At 44.0% G+C, this 21388-nt stretch overlaps 1 protein-coding gene across 2 annotated transcripts; it reads right to left on the minus strand.

Annotated features, from left to right (window-relative positions):
- Window positions 1-2720: 2720 nt before the first annotated feature.
- gpr20.L (G protein-coupled receptor 20 L homeolog) lies at window positions 2721-20426 on the minus strand. 2 transcript variants are annotated; one of them, XM_018268291.2, is made up of 3 exons: window positions 20207-20426; window positions 4987-5134; window positions 2721-4055 (listed from the first exon to the last, which is right to left on the minus strand). In XM_018268291.2, the coding sequence occupies exon 3, from the start codon at window positions 4046-4048 to the stop codon at window positions 2981-2983; it is 1068 nt and encodes a 355-aa protein (XP_018123780.1). In that variant the 5' UTR covers window positions 4049-4055; window positions 4987-5134; window positions 20207-20426; the 3' UTR covers window positions 2721-2980. The 2 variants fall into 2 exon arrangements, with proteins under 2 accessions (XP_018123780.1, XP_041422596.1); XM_041566662.1 differs by having other exon boundaries at window positions 4987-5208.
- Window positions 20427-21388: the final 962 nt, after the last annotated feature.

The following is a 21388-nucleotide window of genomic DNA, read 5'->3' on the forward strand; positions in this document are numbered from 1 at the left end:
CGGGGTGATACTTGATACAGTGTCTCTTGATGTCCCATCTGTGGTTCCCCTGTACCTCTTGGTTCTCTATTCTCACGTTGCTGTCTGAACTGTCTCTCCTGGCCCCACTGCAGTTCTGATTGGATAATAATCCCCTGCCTGTCCTCTCTCAGATGCTTCACTTCTCCAACACGTCTAATCAGAGAAGATTTAATCTCCTTCTTCAGAGAAACATTGTGTCATCCTAAGGCATTTATATCATATACAGTATACGAGTTCCATCTGTGGGATTTGGGGATTTGACCTCACTTTGGGGGTCAGTGAAGATCACTCTGAATGATAAACACTGGAACTTTTGCACCAGCTCCACCATCCGCTACATTCCCCAGTTTCAAGTTGTTGGACTACATATTGGTGCAGGGGTATATAAATGGGGTGTCCTTGTGGCCTGTGGATTTACAGCTTAGATATACATTTGGAGGAAACATAATTTACCTTTTCATTTGGTCTCACTTGGCAGTACTTCTTATTCCCTTCTGAAAAATACAAATATAGATGGAGCAGACATACATAACAACAAGTATAAATATTCTCTCTTTGATAGTGGTACTCCCTTATATAGTTTCTCTCTCTCATCCCACAGACATTTATAGAGGGCACTAAGGAGGGGCTCATGGAAACTATAGAGGGCACAGAGTGAGGCACATGGGAGTGCAGAGAGAAATTGGGGAATGAGCAGGTAGAAGTACAGAGATCAGGGAAAGAACATGATATTCACTAAAGGCTATATATATATATATATATATATATATAATGTTTGGGTTCTGGCTAGTGAGTAGGAAGACCCTCCATGCAGGGAAAGTGGAAGGGTTGGGGAGGGATGGGAAGCAAACAGACTGGGGATGGTGCATGAATAGGTCCCTGGGATGAAAATTCTTCTTTTTTTGTCTTCAATGATCTACATCCTCTATACATCACTATTACCCTTCTATTCATAAGAACTCATATCGTTTAAAACTTGACTTCCCCTTCTTCCAGACATCAGCTTTCCACTTCTCCTATACATCAGTATTTCACTTCTATTCATCAATATTCTAATATACTTGTCTTCTCCTATAGAACAGAACTTTCCCCTTTCTCAGAAATCAATGGTCTCCCTCTTCTTTTCCCTATATGTAACACACTGTTCTTCTATACTTTAGTACTCTTCTTCTCCTATACAACATTACTCGCAGACATCAGTACTCTGCTAATGTGCATCAATATTCTCTTTGTCTCACACACCAATATCCTTAATCATCCTGTCCTAATGTCTCCATCTTTTCCTAATGGTTTCATCTTGTCCTACTGTCCCCAGTTTGCCTCACTGTCTCCATCTTGCCCTACTGCCTCCATCTTGCCCTGCTGCCTCCATCTTGTCTTCTGTCTCCATCTTGCCCCTGATGCCTCCATCTTGTCCTACTGTCTCCATCTTGCCCTGCTGCCTCCATCTTGTCCTACTGTCTCCATCTTGCCCCTGATGCCTCCATCTTGTCCTACTGTCTCCATCTTGCCCTGCTGCCTCCATCTTGTCATACTGTCTCCATCTTGCCCCTACTGCCTCCATCTTGACTGGCTGTCTTCATCTTCTCCTACTGTCTCCATCTTGCCCAACTGTCTCCATCTTGCCCTACTGCCTCCATCTTTCCCTGCTGCCTCCATCTTGCCCTGCTGCCTCCATGTTGTCCTACTGTCTCCATCTTGCCCTGCTGCCTCCATCTTGTCCTACTGTCTCCATCTTGCCCCTGATGCCTCCATCTTGTCCTACTGTCTCCATCTTGCCCTGCTGCCTCCATCTTGTCATACTGTCTCCATCTTGCCCCTACTGCCTCCATCTTGACTGGCTGTCTCCATCTTCTCCTACTGTCTCCATCTTGCCCAACTGTCTCCATCTTGCCCTACTAACTCCATCTTTCCCTGCTGCCTCCATCTTTCCCTGCTGCCTCCATCTTGCCCTGCTGCCTCCATGTTGTCCTACTGTCTCCATCTTGCCCTGCTGCCTCCATCTTGTCCTACTGTCTCCATCTTGCCCCTGATGCCTCCATCTTGTCCTACTGTCTCCATCTTGTCCTGCTGCCTCCATCTTGTCATACTGTCTCCATCTTGCCCCTACTGCCTCCATCTTGACTGGCTGTCTCCATCTTGTCCTACTGTCTCCATCTTGCCCGACTGTCTCCATCTTGACTGGCTGTCTCCATCTTGTCCTACTGTCTCCATCTTGCCCTACCATTTCCATCTTGATCCACTGTCTCCATCTTGACCTACTGTCTCCATCTTGTTCTACTGTCTCCATCATGCTCTACTGCCTCCATCTTGTCCTACTGTCTCCATCTCGCCCCTACTGCCTTCATCTTGTCCTACTGTTGCTGCTATTCTGTCCTAAAGTCTTCATTTCTCAAACATCAATAGTCTCTTTCTTCTTTTTTTGTACATATAACTTACTCCTCTTTTTCTATACTTCTATACTCCTTCTATACTTCTATACTCCTATAAAACATTACTAGTTTACTGTAAGGTATCAGTACTCTACTTCTCATGTACAACATTACTCTCCTTCTCTCAGACATAAATACCCTCCTTCTTATCACCCACAAATGCATAGTATGCGAATACACAACATACTTCCACATGACCTGTGATTACTATTGCTTCTGAGACCTCCTGTTCTGGGGCATTGAAGAACACATTGACTGATCGTTCAGCATAGATAAAATAATTTATTGCAAATCAAGCTAAAAAGGATCAAGTAAGCAGTGTGATACAAAAGTATGAGAGAGAAAACAACTATGAAAGATATCTTCATTATGTACTTTCCCAAGATGATAGGCAAAGGATCATTCTGTGGAATGCATTACAACCCCCCCTCCCCAAAACTCTCAGTGATTGGCAGTTAGAATAGGAGTAAGTTCAGTTTCAGGCCTTCAAATGTCATTTCCAGAGTAACCAAAGCCTCTGACACTTCCTATATGAGGGCGCTACTTTGTAGGGGAAGGCTTACTATGGCGTTGGATATGGTGGTCATCGTGCCTGACCCTTTGGAGTTCTTGTGGAGATTCACTATGTTTACACTGATTGGCTCTGGCTGGTATTTCCTGAAGATGCTTCTCATTGTTGACTGAAAGTTGTTGGTCACAAAGCAGTAGACAATAGGGTCCATGCAACTGTTGAGGCTGCTCAGGGTGACGGTCACATGATAAACCACAATATTGACATCGAGAGATATGGAGGAGTTGATGCAGAGGATCACCTGACTTACGTGAAATGGCGTGAAGCAAACAGTGAAGATGATCAGTACCGTGATGAGGAGCTGGACGGCTTTCATGCGCCTCTCTCTGCTCTGGTTCATGAGAGTCGATCTAGACAAGGCCCACATGATCCGTAAGGTGTAGAATGTGATTATTATCAGGGGTACAAAATACTCAAAAGCTGTGAGAGAGAAAAGCTGAAAGAGGCAACAGGACGGGTGATTGATGGTGGTCGTCAAGATGGTGAAGGTGACAACAACGGCAAAGATCCAGATGCAGATACATATTAACTTGGCGTAGTTGGGGTTTCGCCACTTTCGAGATGCTTCCACCTGTACAATAGCCATGAAGCGGTCGACGCAGATGCAGGTCAAGAAAAGGATACTGCAGTACATATTGACAAAGTACGTGAAGCTGTGCACAAAGTAACAATGTTTGCAGTTTCCCGCACTGTAGTACATGATGATGCGTGTAGGCAGAGAAAGGCCCACCAGGAGATCCGTCACCACCAAGTTGATGGTGTAAATAACAGATGTCGTTTTGGTCTTTGTCCGAAAGCAAAACACATAGATGGCCAAGCTGTTCAGTACTATTCCCACCAGGAAAATGAGGATATTGATGACCATCAACGCTACAGAAAGTCTATAAAATCTGGTGTACAAAATGTCATCTGGGCTCTCTGGTTCATTGACTGAGGGGGTGTCGGTGTAGGAAGAGGTGCTGTTTGACATCCTCACAGTTGATTTGTTGATGTAGACAAGCTTTTGGTTAAAAAGACACTCCATTGTTTATCTGCAAAGTAAGCATGAAGCAAATTAGCAGCAGGATTAGGCAGGAATAATTGGGCCTAGCAAGTATGGCAGAGCAAGATGGTGGCTTTAGAGCAGGGGTCCCCAACCTTTTTGTACATGTGAGCCACAATCAAATGTAAGAAATGTTGGAGAGCAACCCAAGCATGCAAAAAGTTCCTGGGGGTGCAAAATAGGGGCTGCAATTGGCTATTTGGTAGCCCCTATGCAGACTGGTAGCCGACAGGAGGTTCTGTTTGGCAGTACTAATGGTTTTTATGCCTCCAAGCCAAGAATTAAAAAATAAGCACCTGCTTTAAGCCCACTGGAAGAAAGGAGAGCAACATGTTTCTCACGAGCCACTGGTTGGGGATCTCTGCTTTAAAACAAGATGGCAAAAGTAGGGCCAAGATGGCAACAGTAACACCAGTCACCATTACCCACTGTTGTTACTGAAGTACAACTGCCTGACTTCTACATTACTAGTGGGCAGTGTCATACTGGGACACCAGGGGCCCACCCAAAAACTTTTAAACAGGGGCCCACTCTTAGTACTTTTATTCTTCCTCTCCTCACTCAACCTCTATTCTCCTTGTCTCTTTTCTTTACATACTATAATCTATTTTTCCATCTATTTAGCCTCTTTGTTCTCATCGAAATAGGGAATGACCATGAAATAGGCCAAATGTTTAGCAGCATGAGGGGCCACTGACACCTGGGCCCACTGGGACTTTTCCTGGTATCCCGATGGGCCAGTCCAACACTGCTAGTGGGCCTATCCTAGTACTTACACTATGCTCTTAAACCCCAGGGAAATGATGACTGGCATGTAAGTTCCCCTTATAAACTACACAGCAATGATTATCCTCTACCTGCCTACACAAAAGGGAACATAAAGAAAAGCAGAGTCTAAAATATACAGAAGTATTGGTTACCTTTGAAGCCACTGGCAGAAGATGCAACTTGAAGTTCTTGGTTCTCAAGCCAACACAGAAGAAAGGGGTTTCCTTGGCCCTGGTACCAACAGCATGGACCATGCGGGGAAGTGGAATGTACCACTCACCTGTCAACCATTAGACCCACCTGCCAATAATGAAGAGTCGTTGATTAGAAGGCAGTTGATGGATTCATCCTTGATTGTTTGTTTTTCATGGCATCTGGGGTGAGAACAAATAGATGAGCCAGAAGCACTCACATGATAGAATGGTAAAGGCAAACGGCGGGCATTCTAACACAGTCAACCGGCTGACCTTGCAGACAAGGGACATTGTCAGGCCAATATCTGCCCCATGTTGAGTGTTGCCATTCATGTTGCCAATATGTCTGCTGGTGGTGGATCCACTCATTTATGTGCAGTGTGAAAGGGAGAAGAATCACTGGCACAGCATGGGTATTTCTAGCAGGGAGAACCCTTGCTCGTTTATAGCGGATGCAACGTTTCGGGTTGCAACCCCTTTGTCAAGCATGCTTGACAAAGGGGTTACGCCCATGCTTAACAAAGGGGCTACGCCCCGAAACGTTGCATCTGCAATAAACGAGCAAGGGCTCTCCCTGCTAGAAATACCCATGCTATGCCAGTGATTCTTCTCCCTTTCACACTGAACACAAGGTTGCCAACGCCTCCTTCACTGAGCACCTGGGATTCGTTTAGGACAGGACGGCCAGGGTGTGCGAGGGTAATCCTTCCTTTTAATAGACCACATTAATAGACAAAAGGGAACCACACAGTGCTGATCATCCCCAGTTATGATGCAACTGTTAGCTCTTGGGCCAAGGATTGGATCATTTCAAAAGCCAATGCAGACTGTCGGTAAAGAGCCACAGCAATGAGCCAACTCCCTGATGGGAATTTAATACCTGTCTGATAGATTTGATAGATTAATCTGAAGCCCCGGAGGAAAGGAAACTGGGTCTGAAACGACCAAATGGGCATCTTAAATCTGCCAGTGTATCGCCATATTAAAATTGAAGTAAACTTTTAGCATGTTCTAGAATTACTAATTGTAAGCAACTTTTCAATTGGCCTTCATTATTTCTTTTTTTTTCAGTATTTGAATTATTTACTTCTTCTGACTCTTTCCAGCTTTCAAATGGGGGTCATCTGACCCCATCTAAAAACACATCGGCCCTGGAAGGTTATTGTTATTGCTACTTTTTATTACTCGTCTTTCTATTCAGGCCTCTTTTATTCATATTACAGTCTCTTATTCAAATCAGTGCATGGTTGTTGGGTAATTTGGATCCTAGCAACCCGACTGCTGAAATTGCAAACTGGAGAGCTGCTGAATAAAAAGCCAAATAAGTCAAAAACCACAAATAATAAAAAATGAAAACCAAATTGCAAATTGTCTCAGAATATCCCTCTCTACGTCATACTAAAAGCTAATTTAAAGGTGAACAACCACTTCTTTTTTCCACCAAAATGTTCATATTCTTAGAGTGCCTAAAAACAAGGAGAAGCCCCAGAAAAGAGATTATCCTTACTGTTGACAGTACCCGAGTCTCGGCTGTGATTTACGGTGAAGCATAAGCTCTTTATTTGGACTATCTATCTGCAGCCCCAGGACAGGGGTTTATTTCATCTCATTGAGCCTGTGAGGGCGATCTTCTCCTGTTTACAGTTCTATCTCCGGCTGTTTATGTTTCTGCTCTGATTTATCACTGATCTGATGAAGGCCCGAGCTATGAGATAGAAGCAGTTTATTAACCATCCCAAGAAATTAAATGTTTTGTGCAAAAGCTCCGGAAGCGTTTGGCTAAATCCTTGGTTTGGGGGTCACTGCTGAAAGTGCCCAAATACGGTGTTCCTAAATCTAGAGATAATCTAGTGGCGGGTATGTGAGATGTGGTGCAATAAGAATGACACAACTGTTGTGTAATACAGTGTGTATAGCGGGGACATGGGTTTGAATCATCCAGTGAGCAGTTGCTGATGAATACAGTCAGTACAGTCAGTTGTGCTTTTGTAATAAGCAAAGGGGAGAACTCTGCTGGCAGTCTAACTGGATGGACAAAATGTGCCCCTATTAACTTTTAACAGAGATTAACAGAGATTGCAAGTGTGATCACTGTACTAGTGTCCCTGGACCCTCCTCACTCTCACAGCACAGGAGAATGAGCGATGACAATGGGGGGTTAACAGTACCCCCAATTATAGCTAAATAAGGAATATATATATATATATATATATATATAAATATACAGAGTGGTGGTTAAAGGGTATTTAAAGAGATTTACCCTTCTTTTACCCGCTGCCCACAGTAACAGCCCAGTCACCGCTGCACTAGAATTTCCTCTTAATCTCACCATTAAACAGTAGAGATGTACTGAATCCAGGAATTGGTTCGGGATTTAGCAGGATTCAGCCAGTGGCATAACTACCGGGGGAGCAGGGGGTGCGATTGGGCCAGGACCTGCACCCCCTCAGGGCCCCCCAGCAGCTCGTGCCACTCTGTTCTAATGGGGCCGTTTCCAGGCGTATGGAGGGGGGCGGGCCCGGCTGCACGTCCCGCACCAGGGACCGCCCCCCTCTAGTTACGTCTCTGGATTCAGCTGAATCCAAGTACCTGGCCCAACTGAATCCAAATCCAAAAAATCATGCGACCTTTCTTCACACAAACAAGGAAGTAGAACATTATTTTTTTTACTCTTTTTTTCTCTCTTTCCCCCTCATTTCCTTAATTTAAGTGTTTCTAGGATTTGGATTTGTTTTGGTATTCGACCGAATCTTTGACAAAAGATTCGGCTGAATCCTAAAATAGAGGATTAGTTGCATCCCTACTAAACAGAGTCATGCCAAGTATAATTTGCACCCAGGGTTGGATTGGGCCAGGCAGACAACAGGAAAAACCCCTGGGAGGCCCTGACCCTCGCTGGCCCCTCCAATGGCAAGAAGAATTGCTTATGTTCTTGGGTGCAGAATGTTTCAAATGAAATAGCATTTGTCTTACCCTGGAAATAGGGTTTTGGTTTCTTTTGGCAGCATCTGGAGAAGTGATTACAAGCACATATACCAGGATATATACCAGGATCTGCCGTATGACTTGAGGAGGAAAAAGTAAGAGGAACCCTAAAAATTCTGCCTTGGTCCCTGGACTGTGATGTCTAGGGGTTTCTGAGAGGAGAAACTTCACCAGCATACAAGTATTTCTATATGGCGGAGAGGATTTTCTTCTTAGAAACCCCTAGATGGTGGTTTATCTACCCAAAGCCATGTGTGACCTGATGCCAAGCAAGACCCAATGCCCAGTTATTACTGCTTACTTGTGGGCATCTGGTCACACTTGAATTTGGGGTACATACACCACAGGCAGGGCAGGAGGGGGGTCCTGAGACAGCAGTCCAAGCAGAACCCAGGCCCCCCAGTCCAACCCAGACCACAGGTCATTGTTGTGATTTTTGTGGATCTGTTGGCATGGGTCACGGTTTATATTATCTACTCCAACGGCTCCATTTTATTTAAATATCATCACAAATGGACTAATGGTGATTGATTTGCACCCATTCAGTAAATGTGACTCAACGAGTGCTTCTGAGAAGGGCGAGTCAGTGACATACAAAGGTTTTATCAGCCCTCAGACATTCAAATAAATGAAATTAATCCTCCCCAAAGGGGCCCATGACACCAGCAGAGAATGGGGAAGAAAACCAGAGAAGAAGAAGGTGGACCATACCATTAGTGAGAACAGAAGGGGGAATCTGTAATGCCAGCAGCTTCCACCAAAATGAAGCCTATGTGATATCCAGGCATAATGCCAGACTGCATATAAGGCAGACAATAATAGGGAGACGTACTTCAGGTGCTTCATCTGTAAGTTAACTTTCAGCATGTTATAGAATGTCCAATTCTAAGCAACCTTTCAATTGGTCTTCATTATCTATTATAAGTTACTGTACCTGGTGGTCAGGAGGTTCATGAGAATGAGTGACCCTAGGGCTTCAGATGAAACCTGCTGTGCTGCATAGGGAACATTTACATACATTTATCTCTCCCTGCAGCAGAGTGCGACTGCAGAGCAGATGTATTTATATCATGTCTGCTTGTGAGTACACAATTTACTGGAACTTTAACACCCAGCGACGGGCGCCAGTCCAAAGTGAAATCGGCAGCTTTCTGCAAACGCACGATTATTATTGTTTTAGTGATTTACAGCTTTGCTGAGCAAACCCCAAAATAAACCTTTTCCCTGAAGTGTGTTTACAGTTTAGTGCTAAGATTAGACCCAAAATGCAGCGGAACAACAGAGCTGCGCTGCTCAAGCCCAACAGCACATGGATAGAGGCACTAGAGGAACTACAACTCCCATAATCCTTTGCTGAATAACATCCTCCCACCATCCTCTGACATTTAACTTTTCACCTCAGGGGGCAGATACAATAGAAGATAAATGAATGAGCATGGAAAAAGATTAACAGATAGAATGTGCTTTTATATAAATATCTAGAGACTATTATCCCACTGTTACTATAGGCACCATCTCTCCCTACTATACCTGCTATCCCACAGTCACACTCCCTTCCCAGAGACTATTATCCACTGTTACTATAGGCACCATCTCTCCCTACTATACCTGCTATCCCACAGGTCACACTCCCTTCCCAGAGGACTATTATCCCACTGTTACTATAGGCACCATCTCTCCCTACTATACCTGCTATCCCACAGTCACACTCCCTTCCCAGAGACTATTATCCACTGTTACTATAGGCACCATCTCTCCCTACTATACCTGATATCCCACAGTCACACTCCCTTCCCAGAGACTATTATCCACTGTTACTATAGACACCATCTCTCCCTACTATACCTGCTATCCCACAGTCACACTCCCTTCCCAGAGACTATTTTCCCACTGTTACTATAGGCACCATCTCTCGCTACTATACCTGCTATCCCACAGTCACACTCCCTTCCCAGAGACTATTATCCACTGTTACTATAGGCACCATCTCTCCCTACTATACCTGATATCCCACAGTCACACTCCCTTCCCAGAGACTATTATCCACTGTTACTATAGACACCATCTCTCCCTACTATACCTGCTATCCCACAGTCACACTCCCTTCCCAGAGACTATTATCCCACTGTTACTATAGACACCATCTCTCCCTACTATACCTGCTATCCCACAGTCACACTCCCTTCCCAGAGACTATTATCCCACTGTTACTATAGGCACCATCTCTCGCTACTATACCTGCTATCCCACAGTCACACTCCCTTCCCAGAGACTATTATCCACTGTTACTATAGGCACCATCTCTCCCTACTATACCTGCTATCCCACAGTCACACTCCCTTCCCAGAGACTATTATCCACTGTTACTATAGGCACCATCTCTCCCTACTATACCTGCTATCCCACAGTCACACTCCCTTCCCAGAGACTATTATCCACTGTTACTATAGACACATCTCTCCCTACTATACCTGCTATCCCACAGTCACACTCCCTTCCCAGAGACTATTATCCACTGTTACTATAGACACCATCTCTCCCTACTATACCTGCTGTCCCACAGAGATTAGTATATGTAGTAAATCAGCAGCAAATGATGACACAATGGAAGCTATTGGAGTAATATTCACATATTTCAAGGATCTTCTTTATATGAAATATTTATATCAAAACAGAGACACACATTTTTGGTTATTTACAGGATCAGGGAATAAATGGAGAGCATGAGGATCAGTGACATCCGCACATCGGCCAGAACACGGAAATTTGGGTTCCGATCTGCTACTTGTAAAATGTACTCTCTAAACAGAATGTGACGTAAACTGGAACAGAACTCGCTGACGCTGTTATGGAATCTGACGTGAGTGTGAGAATTCCCAAGATCTGCGTTCACTCTGCTACTTGTGTAAATGTTATTCTGGTGTTTAAATGAAAAGTACAGAAAATGAGCACATTGCACAAAATAGTCGAGACCTGACAAAATCTTTATTAAAGGAGAAGTTAGCCTAACAACAAACTTTTTGCAGGTTTTTTTCTGTAGGTTTCATGTTTTTAGGCATTCAAGGAGGCAGTTTTGATTTCTGAGGTTCCCCTTCACAGTAGCAAGGGAATCAAAATGCCCAGATGAGCAAACTGAATTGCATTCTGAGAATCAAACCTACCCATCCCGAATATATTTATTATATGCTGCATCAGGCCAGTAAGGTGGTGCTAGAATCAGGGTTACTGTTAGTAGTTATAGGGGTCCTGTAATACTAAGGTGCCAGTTCCTTCCATGATCCAACCAAACCCACTCCCAAGCTGCCATCAAGTGGGTACAGGGGAACTGATGTCAGGGGAGAGGGGGCCCCAAGAGACGTAAGATTACATTTCACAGGCTGCAAAGAGGGTGTGGCATGCAAGAGAGTGGGTGGGGCTTGGTAGATCTTAGGCAGGGGTTTGGTATCTTTGGGATCTTGGCCGCCCATGACCCCTCTTTTGTGGCCCCCCACATGAAAGTCTGTCTGCTGTGAGTGCTTCCCTTGTGTAAGATTTAAAAGGTATTAGTACTAAGATTAACTGGCCCCTGCATTGTTTTACCCTTCGCACCCTAAAGTCCTGGACTGTTCACACCTCAGACCCAGACTGAAAGTGTCCACATTGTATGTAACCAGGCCCGGATTTGTGGCGAGGCCACAAAGGCCCGGGCCTACGGCGGCAAGTCTGTAGGGGCGACATGTTGCCCAGCCACATTATAAGTGCACACACGCTCCTGACCGGGGGGGAGGAGTTAAAGGATTGTGTGAGAATTTGGCGGCGCTAGGACCCTGCAGCACGAAGTGGCCTCGGGGTGCGCACATGACTGAAATCTGGGCCTGTATGTAGCACAGTATGGTCTGTTCATCTTAGAGTGGTCCTTATAGTTTTCCTTGTCTCCTGCTGTATTCTGTCTTCCCTATGTTCCCTGTGTGTGTCATACTCTGCCTGCTCCATGCTCCCTGTGTGTGCCATACTCTGTCTTCCCTATGCTCCATGTGTGTGCCATACTCTGCCTTCTCTATGCTCCCTGTGTATGCCATACTCTGTCTTCCCTATGCTCCCTGTGTGTGCCATACTCTGTCTTCCCTATGCTCCATGTGTGTGTCATACACTGCCTGCCCCATGCTCCCTGTGTGTGTCATACTCTGTCTGCCCTATGCTCCCTGTGTGTGCCATACTCTGTCTGCCCTATGCTCCCTGTGTGTGTCATACTCTGTCTGCCCTATGCTCCCTGTGTGTGTCATACTCTGTCTGCACTATGCTCCCTGTGTGTGCCATACTCTGCCTGTCCTATGCTCCCTGTGTGTGCCATACTCTACCTGTCCTATACTCCCTGTGTGTGTCATACTCTGTCTGCCCTATGCTCCATGTGTGTGGCATACTCTGCCTGTCCTATGCTCCCTGTGTGTGCCATACTCTACCTGTCCTATACTCCCTGTGTGTGTCATACTCTGTCTGCCCTATGCTCCATGTGTGTGGCATACTCTGCCTGTCCTATACTCCCTGTGTGTGCCATACTCTGTCTGTCCTATGCTCCCTTGTGTGTCATACTCTGCCTGTCCTATACTCCCTGTGTGTGCCATACTCTGTCTGTGCTATGCTCCCTGTGTGTGCCATACTCTGTCTGTCGTATGCTCCCTGTGTCTGTCATACTCTGCCTGCCCTATACTCCCTGTGTGTGCCATACTCTGTCTGTCCTATGCTCCATGTGTGTGTCATACTCTGTCTGCCCTATGCTCCATGTGTGTGGCATACTCTGTCTGTCGTATGCTCCCTGTGTCTGTCATACTCTGCCTGCCCTATACTCCCTGTGTGTGCCATACTCTGTCTGTCCTATGCTCCCTGTGTGTGGCATACTCTGTCTATCCTATGCTCCATGTGTGTCCCATACTCTGTCTGTCCTATGCTCCCTGTGTGTGTCCTACTCTGTCTGTCCTATGCTCCCTGTGTGTGTCATACTCTGCCTGTCCTATACTCCCTGTGTGTATCATACTCTGCCTGCCCTATGCCCCTGTGCATGTCATACTCTGGCTGCCCTATGCTCCCTGCGTGTGCCATACTCTGCCTGTCCTATGCTCCCTGTGTGTGTCATACTCTGCCTGTCCTATACTCCCTGTGTGGGCCATACTCTGCCTGTCATATGCTCCCTGTGTGTGCCATACTCTGCCTGTCCTATGCTCCCTGTGTGTGTCATACTCTGCCTGTCCTATGCTCCCTGTATGTGCCATACTCTGGCTGCCCTATGCTCCCTGTGTGTGTCATACTCTGCCTGTCCTATGTTCCCTGTGTGTGCCATACTTTTCGTTACAAAACAAGGAATTAATATAATGTTTTAGCCTTGCACAGCCCTCCTTCTTCCTTCCCTCTTTCTGATTTGCATATGTAAATTAGGATTCAGTTCAGTATTTGGCCGAATATTCACGAAGCATACGGGGTTTGGCTGAATCAAAAATAATGGATTTGGTGCATCCCTAGTTTAAATAATGCATAAGTTCCTTTATACCTCTCAATGCGTGACATCATAGCCCTGCCTCAACATCACCAGACCACTCCTCGATGTCATCGTCTCTCCTCCTATGTCATCAGTCTGTCCACCTACATCATCCACCCTCCCCCTTTTCTCCAGCAACCCTACCCTTAGCCCCCATTGAGAATATTCATCAGAAGGATTTTAGAATGGGCAGGATGGTTACTACGCTCAATAATTATAGCAACTGAAAAGTGGTTAGAATGAGAATTGTCCCCATAGGGAAAAGACTGACAGCAATAATAAGTAATAATAATATTACCCTTTAAATAATGGCAGGACTGGGAATGCTGCATTTTTCCTAATGAAAGATTATAGAGGGAACTGCTTGTCTCATCCAATGACATTTCTGCACCAGACTGGACCTTCCACAACAGTCTGATTTAGCGGTTGATCAAAAATGATTTGTACCAGGCCGGCCGGGCCAAAAATAAAAGGTTATTTTTACTGGACGAGGCCAGATGGAAGACTTTAAATTGTTTCTCATGTCGTTAAATAAAAATACCCCAGAGATGCACCCTCGGCAAGTCTAAACAACACAGAACCGTGGGTATTTTTATCCAGAGAAAGGCCCAGCACGCCTGTCTGTGAATCTATTGCTCCTGTGTTTCAGCAGAATTCCTATGAAGTTACATGGACCTCTAAAAACATAGGTCCAATTATAGGGTGGGGGGTAGCAATTAATAGAAAGCCTTTGGTGTGTTGTGTCTTACTTATGAACCCTGGCAAGAAATTGGCACCGTATCCCAAATCCTTGGGACCTGGAACATCTAAGACTAATAAACTCTCTCAGCAGTCCTTGTTTCTTAAATACCCACAAAGGACCAGTTCTCAGAGTTCCAGTCCCGAGGGTATTTATAGGGGAAATTATACTGAGTTCAGTGAGAGATAGCCGTCCCATCAGGGGTTTTACTTTAATTTCCAAAACAACAATAAGGGGTCTGTAAGAAAGACGAGCCACGAAATGAGATGCTAATGCCGCAGTGTGGGGTGGACGCAAGCGAACGACCCAAGGCTCCATCTGTGCAACACCAAGTAACGATAGATTCAGTAGGTAAACCTATAACCACGGCTTCTGTCCAGTGAAGCAATATAATCAAACAATAAAGGTGGTGGACCTATTATTTACCAAGGCTCCATCTGTGGTTCATGTGCAGTTAAATCAGATGGAATAGGAATATTAACATCAAGGTCTATTAACGATCCTTTTACAGGCTAGTGTTATTTTGGGAACGCCAGTTCTAATTATGTGAAGAAATATTAAATGGGTGGGGCTAGAACCCACCTGTAGTCCATCTTATTATAGGTATGGGACCTGTTATCCAGAATGCTCCGGATCTGGGGTTTTCTGAATAACAGATCTTCATACATTAAGTCTACGAGAAAATCATGTGAACATTAATTAAACCCAATAGGCTGGTTTTGCTTCCAATAAGGATTAATTATATCTTAGTTGGGATCAAGTACAAGCTACTGTTTTATTATTACACAGAAAAATGTTAATCATTTATAAAATCTGGATTATTTGGATAAAATAGAGTCTATGGCAGAATGCCCCCCTGTAATCCGGAACTTTCTGGATAAGGGGTTTCCGGATGAATCCCATACCTGTATAACAATTTTCTTACAGGTAGTTGAGCTGGTAAAGTCATTTAAGTTCATAAAACATAAAACCTACATGTACAAAGTAAATATTGTACAGGTATGGGATCTATTATTTGGAATATTTGCGACCAGGGATTTTCTGGATACAAGGTCTGGAGGGCGGTGCCGTAAGGCTACTTAAAACCAGTTAAAACACTAAAATCAATATGGATTCCTCCATCTTAGCTTTGGATACAAGGTACTGTTTTATTATTACAGGAGTAATGCTCTTCCAGCAACAATGTATTGATATTAGGTTAAATATAACACAAAAGGAAAAGTAATTATTGTATTTTGGAGCTTGTTGATTAAAATTCGGAGTCTATGGGAGAGGGCATTCCTGTAATTCAGGGATTTCTGGATAATGGAGTTTCGATAACGGATCCCATACCTGTACCTGCACACGGGAGAGGGAGTTACGATAAAACTGAAGTGGTAGCACCTGATAAGCGTTGAGTGTGACTTGCAGGGGCTGCTGGGAGTTGTAGTTCAGTGCAGTGAATTGGAAAGGCGCAGGCTGGAGGGTGTTATAGGGAAGCTTGGCTATTTCGGATGATCAAGTGAAGGGTTTTGGAATGGAGCCACAAGAATAAATGTCTGCCCCCTCAGACAGTGCCAGCAGGGGATAAGAGGCTCCTACAGGATGGGAAGGGCACGTTTGTCTTATCTGGAGGTCGCCAGGCACCAAACCCCTGAAAGGAAACACAGGCACTTTAAACAATAGGAGCCCATCCATTGGCTGCCTCTCTTGTACATTGCCATAAACAAGTTAATTACCCGCACTGTGTTTTAGTTCCATCTTCCTGTTCTGTAAGGTGCCCCAGTCCATCCAGTCTATTTTACATTTCCACATTTGCCTCCTTTCATTTTCTGGTACAACTTGCACTTTATTCGCCCAGACACTCTGCTGAGTTTCCCCAAATGGAAAGTATTAAGGGCAAATATACCTTATCTAGAAGCTTGAGCTTCACGCACAGATACTTGTTATTCAGTGGACATATTTGTAATGATGGACGTGGGATTTGCCATACTGCATCTCACCTTTCTGTAAAATTCTATATCTCTAAACTCTAATTAAACTATAACCCCCCAGTATAAAAAACTATATACTTTCACAGCCCAAAAATAGTTCACATTTGTAAATTTAGTCCAGGGCAGTTACTTAAGCTGGTGGTCTAACAATCCATAGCCAGGGCCCCCATTAGAGGAGTACAGGGAGGTATTGCAGTCAGGGGCCCCGTGGTGGAGGGGGGCCCGTAAGATGTGAGTTTGTGGGCTGTTAAAGGGATGGGACTTAAGTGGGATTGTGTGAATGATGAGGGTGGTATTGGCATAGCAACCGGTCAATCTGTTATTCTGTTGCCGGGGTCAGTGACTCCTGATAACCAGACAGCAATTTTAGTTGCAGGCCAGGGAGAACCAGAATCAGAAGGGTAATCATTCAGATATAATTAAAAAAAAAAGTAAAGACTACTTGCTTAGAGTAAGCCTCTTTGTAACATACTAAACACTAATATAAAGGTGAACTTCCCCTTTAATGGTTGAGTGGTGGCAAGAAATAGGCATGGGGGGTACTACAGGCAGATCATGCCAATGTATAATATAAATGATCTGCAGTCTGACTGCCTTGGAGGTTTTATCTAGAATTAATTAAATCACCGAACCCCCTTTCACCCATGGGGTCCGTTAGACATGTTCAGATAAAAGAATGTGTTGTTGAGTAATGTTTATTTTTTTTACTTCTCAGCATGTAACATTGTAATGCTCTGATCACAGTGCCCCCCTCCTATGTCCCCCTACCCTTCCCTTATTAACTATCTGCTTAAAAATGTCATAAATGAGAATACACAGTGTACAATGATGGAGAGCTCAACCCAATCCAATGAATAACAATAAGACTCTTCCCTTGCTTTAGGGTCGATAGAGCAAATGCAAAAAAATCCATGATTGTTAAATTTGTATCAAAATCGGTTTATTAAGCCCATGTAGATCAAAAAAAGGGAAACTCTTTATCAAGCCAGGGTTCTGAAACGTTGCCCTTTTTTAATGTATATGGGCTTCATAAACCGCTTTTGATCCAACTTCAACAAAAAGGTGTGCATCATGGAGTTTTTTGCAAATAATGCACAAAGCAACCCCCAAACCCTCAATTCAAATCTTGCTCCCCGAGTTGAGAGATTGCTGAATTGCACCCGTCCACCCCGGGAACATCACACAGTGGTATTTGCAGCACCCCAGAGTACCCCAGTAAGGAACCCAGATTGTCTCAAATCATCCAAGGCCAACCTGAATTAATCCAAGGTCCCAAGAATCCCCTAATTATACCAAATACTCCAGACCAGATACATCAAACTATACAAACAGCAGTGGGTGCCAGGTAATCCCACATTATACTTAGAACCTTCATAGAAATTGCAAAGAAACCTAAAGCAAGTTCTCCGTCACACCATGCCCCAACAGTAACTAAAAAGAAGTCTACAGCAACCAACAATACTAAGGCAGATACAGTAGTAACTCAGCCATGCCTACTAGTTTATGCCAATACATTTCAGGGAACCAACATTCACTTTCAACCAAATGTAACTCAGCGACTGCAAAAACTCAAGCTTACCCCCAAAACCCAATGTGCCCTAAGACTCTTTTTCCACCCAGGTGTAAGGACCAGTCTGTTCCAAAAAACCCCAAAATGAACCCCAGTTATACATAGAGCCACAGTAAGTCATGTCATGCAGCATGTGTACAGTGCCAGCGATCATTCAATATGATTTTATTTTATTGACACAGCAGCAGTTGGGGTTCTACATCTCACAGGTAGAACCCCAGTTATGCTGGTGAAACCGAGCCTAACCCAACCAGTTCCTTGGCAAATACATTCAGTTGTGAGGGTTAAGGGCATGTAATGGGTGAAAGGGAAGCCAGGCAGCTCATAATATTAAATTTATGAGGCACACATGAGGGCAATATAAAATCTTTGCCATAGATTTTAATGAAATAGCAAACACTCTATGCAATGTTACTACTCAACAGTGACCCCAGTGGTCAGCGATGATGAAACAGGGCACAATGCTTGCCTAGCATCACCAAGCAACCTACCATTGAACTCAGCAGACTGGTACATATTTGTGCTTATCACATACCTAACAAGGGTAAGGCCTCTTTTAATTGCTGCGGCGGAAACTGAAATATGAAGAACAAGAGGAAAGAGGAATGTAAATGAATAGGAGAGAAAGATCAGAGGGGTAGGGAGGATGCACAGCGGGGTAGGACAAGTACAGGCTAAGAGGTTGTTTCCTATAGGGCTTGTTCCTACTTTGCCTTTAATAGCAATAAACAATGAGATACTGACAGAGAAGCCTAGGGGGGGTTATACGTTATTCTTCCTAGTTATGGGGGGGGTAACAGACAGTGCCCTGGTCAGAATTGAACCCAAGCCCCAAGTTCCACAAGCAGGTCTGGGGTGGTTATGGGTTATTGGTGGGTTGCTGGGAGCTGATGCCTGATGCATATACTAAATATACAGAATGCTCTGGATCTTTTGTTTTCTGGATAACAGGTCTTTCCGTAATTGAGATTTCCATACATTAAGTCTACAGGAAAATCATGTAAACATTAAATAAACCCAATAGGCTGGTTTTGCTTCCAATAAGGATTAATTATATCTTAGTTGGGATCAAGTACAAGCGACTCTTTTAATATTACAGAGAAAAAGAAAATCATTTTTAAAAATTCAGATTATTTGGATGAAATGGAGTGTATGGGAAACAGCCTATAATTTGGAGCTTTTCTTTTCTAGAACGGGTTTCTGGAAAACGAATCCTAGACCTGTAGCAGACACAATTACTATCATTTATCTTTTTTCGTCCTTTATGTGCTCCCCATTAATTTCCGCCTCTGTTTCAGTGGAGCTTACAATCTAATACACTATAAGCTTAACTGTAGAGCTCCCACAGATATGATGAAAACCCGTAAGCTTCTGGTTGATAGAGTCTGTAACCACGGGGAACCAGAATAGAGACTATGGGGTTAATTTATCATTTTTATATCTCCTACATGAGTTTAAAGGGCAACTAAAGAATGATAGAAACTTACATTGTGTTTAGCTGTCTCAAGCAGTTTCTTGCCATATAGAAATAAGCCCCCCCCCAGTGCACCCCCAATCCCATTATGGGACTCTAGTCTTGTGGTCTCATGTTGTTCTGCCTCAGGAATAAAAGAGGTATTTAATGTGCAGGTGACTTACTCAGGGAATGCAGGAGGGCTGCACTAGTTCAACCTATAACCTATGTTTCTAATGGTTGTTAGTTGCCCTTTAAATAACAAATGAATGGACAATTACTGCTATACTAACGAGAAAGGCAACAAGACTATATGGAAACTCCAACCAGGCACTTACCCAGGGAGCTGGGAATGGAAAACCAGGATCATCTGACTCTACAAAAACATTTGCAGCAATAGATTATGTCCCAAACCAAATGATAAGAAAAGAAGCACAGGCTGGGGAAGAATAGGTTAAAAAAAACATCATTACTCACCCTACAATGAAGAAATATTCAGCCTAACCCTTAAACTGCTTTCTGGTTGCTAGGGCCACTGATCATAACAACTATCAAAGCAACAGAATGGAACGTCAAGATCTATATTTATTTGTAGATCCATACATACTAATGGCAATCCATCCGTAAATCCACAGAAGATTTTAAGGTCAACTTGCCCTTTTATTTTGTTACACATTCACTATGATTATGCTGCAAAGCATGCAGAACCCAGTAGCGGCTTGCACACATTTACACAAGTTCCCTTGCACCAACTAATGGGGGCTGCACTGACATTTAGTTCCCAAATAATTGAAAATACTACCTGTGTGTGACAGCTTCTGTCCCTGGGGCCCCAGCTGAGGCTTTGGGGATAGTAGTGCAAGACAGCAGTGCAGGACAATAGTGCAAGACAGAAGTGCAGGATAATAGTGCAAGACAGAAGTGCAAGACAATAGTGTAGGCTACTTACAGGCAGTGAATGGGACTCGTCCGGACAGATGTTCCCAATTGAGGAGTGGAATGACACAGACTCACTCCCTGACTCTCAGCTCCTCGCAGTCTCCTACAGGAACCAGACCTCTTGGTTTACTTTGACTTTGACGTCAGTTGTTTCCCTTGCTAACTATGGCTAAAGGCCGTCCTTAAATGACTAAAAAAGAAAAGATAGTGTAGTGTGAGCAGCAGGAGCTCAGAGCCGGGCACTGTCTGATCCAAGGCTCCTCAACCTGTCTCTGTCCAACTGGATCTGAGCAAGAACTGCCAGGGGTCATGGGAGTTGGAACAGACAGACAGTCCCAGGCTGAGCAGTACTGGGGGTTCTGATCTATTTGGGGGGATTCTGATATATATATGGGGGGATATGCTGATACAGGCTTATGGTATCTCTCTGTACAGGCTATGAAGTGCTAGACATTCCAAACAGTGACACTTAGGGGGTTATTTATTAAACCTCAAATTTTTCTAGTCAAGCTTTTTGGGTCAAAACTCAAATTTTTCGAGGAAAAAAAAATGTATTATACTCTGATGCTGCAAAAAGGAAGAATCCAAAAATCCACCATCTCAGACCTGTCGAGGTCCTGTATAAGTCAATGGGAGAGGCACCACTCCCAAATTGATGTTATCGTGATCTTTAGTGGGTTTATGACAGAAAAAATCATACGGTTCGGGTTTTTGCTCGATTTTTTTGAGTTTTTTTACCAATACGATTAAATCGAGTTAATTTATTAATATATAAGGCAAAATTGGGCATGGGAGTTTGGTCAAGCTTTTGGGCACGGAAGTTTGGTCAAGCTTTTTTTATTGGGTCAATGAGATAAATTTGCATTTTAGTAAATAACCCCCTAACACAATAAACTGCAGACTCATCCTGGAGCGGCCAAGTGGGCAGCTTCAGTCCTTCTTAGGTGCAGTCCCTCATTTATTTCAGGTGTAAATGTAAAGGTTAAGTTCAGTTCTCCCAAAAAAAAAGACCTCTTATCCAAGACCTTACGTAGCAGGTAGTTAAAATCCTTTTATTTTAGGCAAATCAGGGGTGTCTATGTTGCAGGTACTTCTTTCCTTTGGTTCTACCAATACCTAAGCAAAAGGCACCTTGCTCACTAGGGTGCTCAAAGGGATTAGCGGGTGCTCTGGGGTGCTGGCACTGTCTGCC

The sequence above is a fragment of the Xenopus laevis genome, chromosome 6L (assembly GCF_017654675.1).
Source record: "Xenopus laevis strain J_2021 chromosome 6L, Xenopus_laevis_v10.1, whole genome shotgun sequence".
In the NCBI taxonomy this organism is placed as follows: domain Eukaryota; kingdom Metazoa; phylum Chordata; class Amphibia; order Anura; family Pipidae; genus Xenopus; species Xenopus laevis.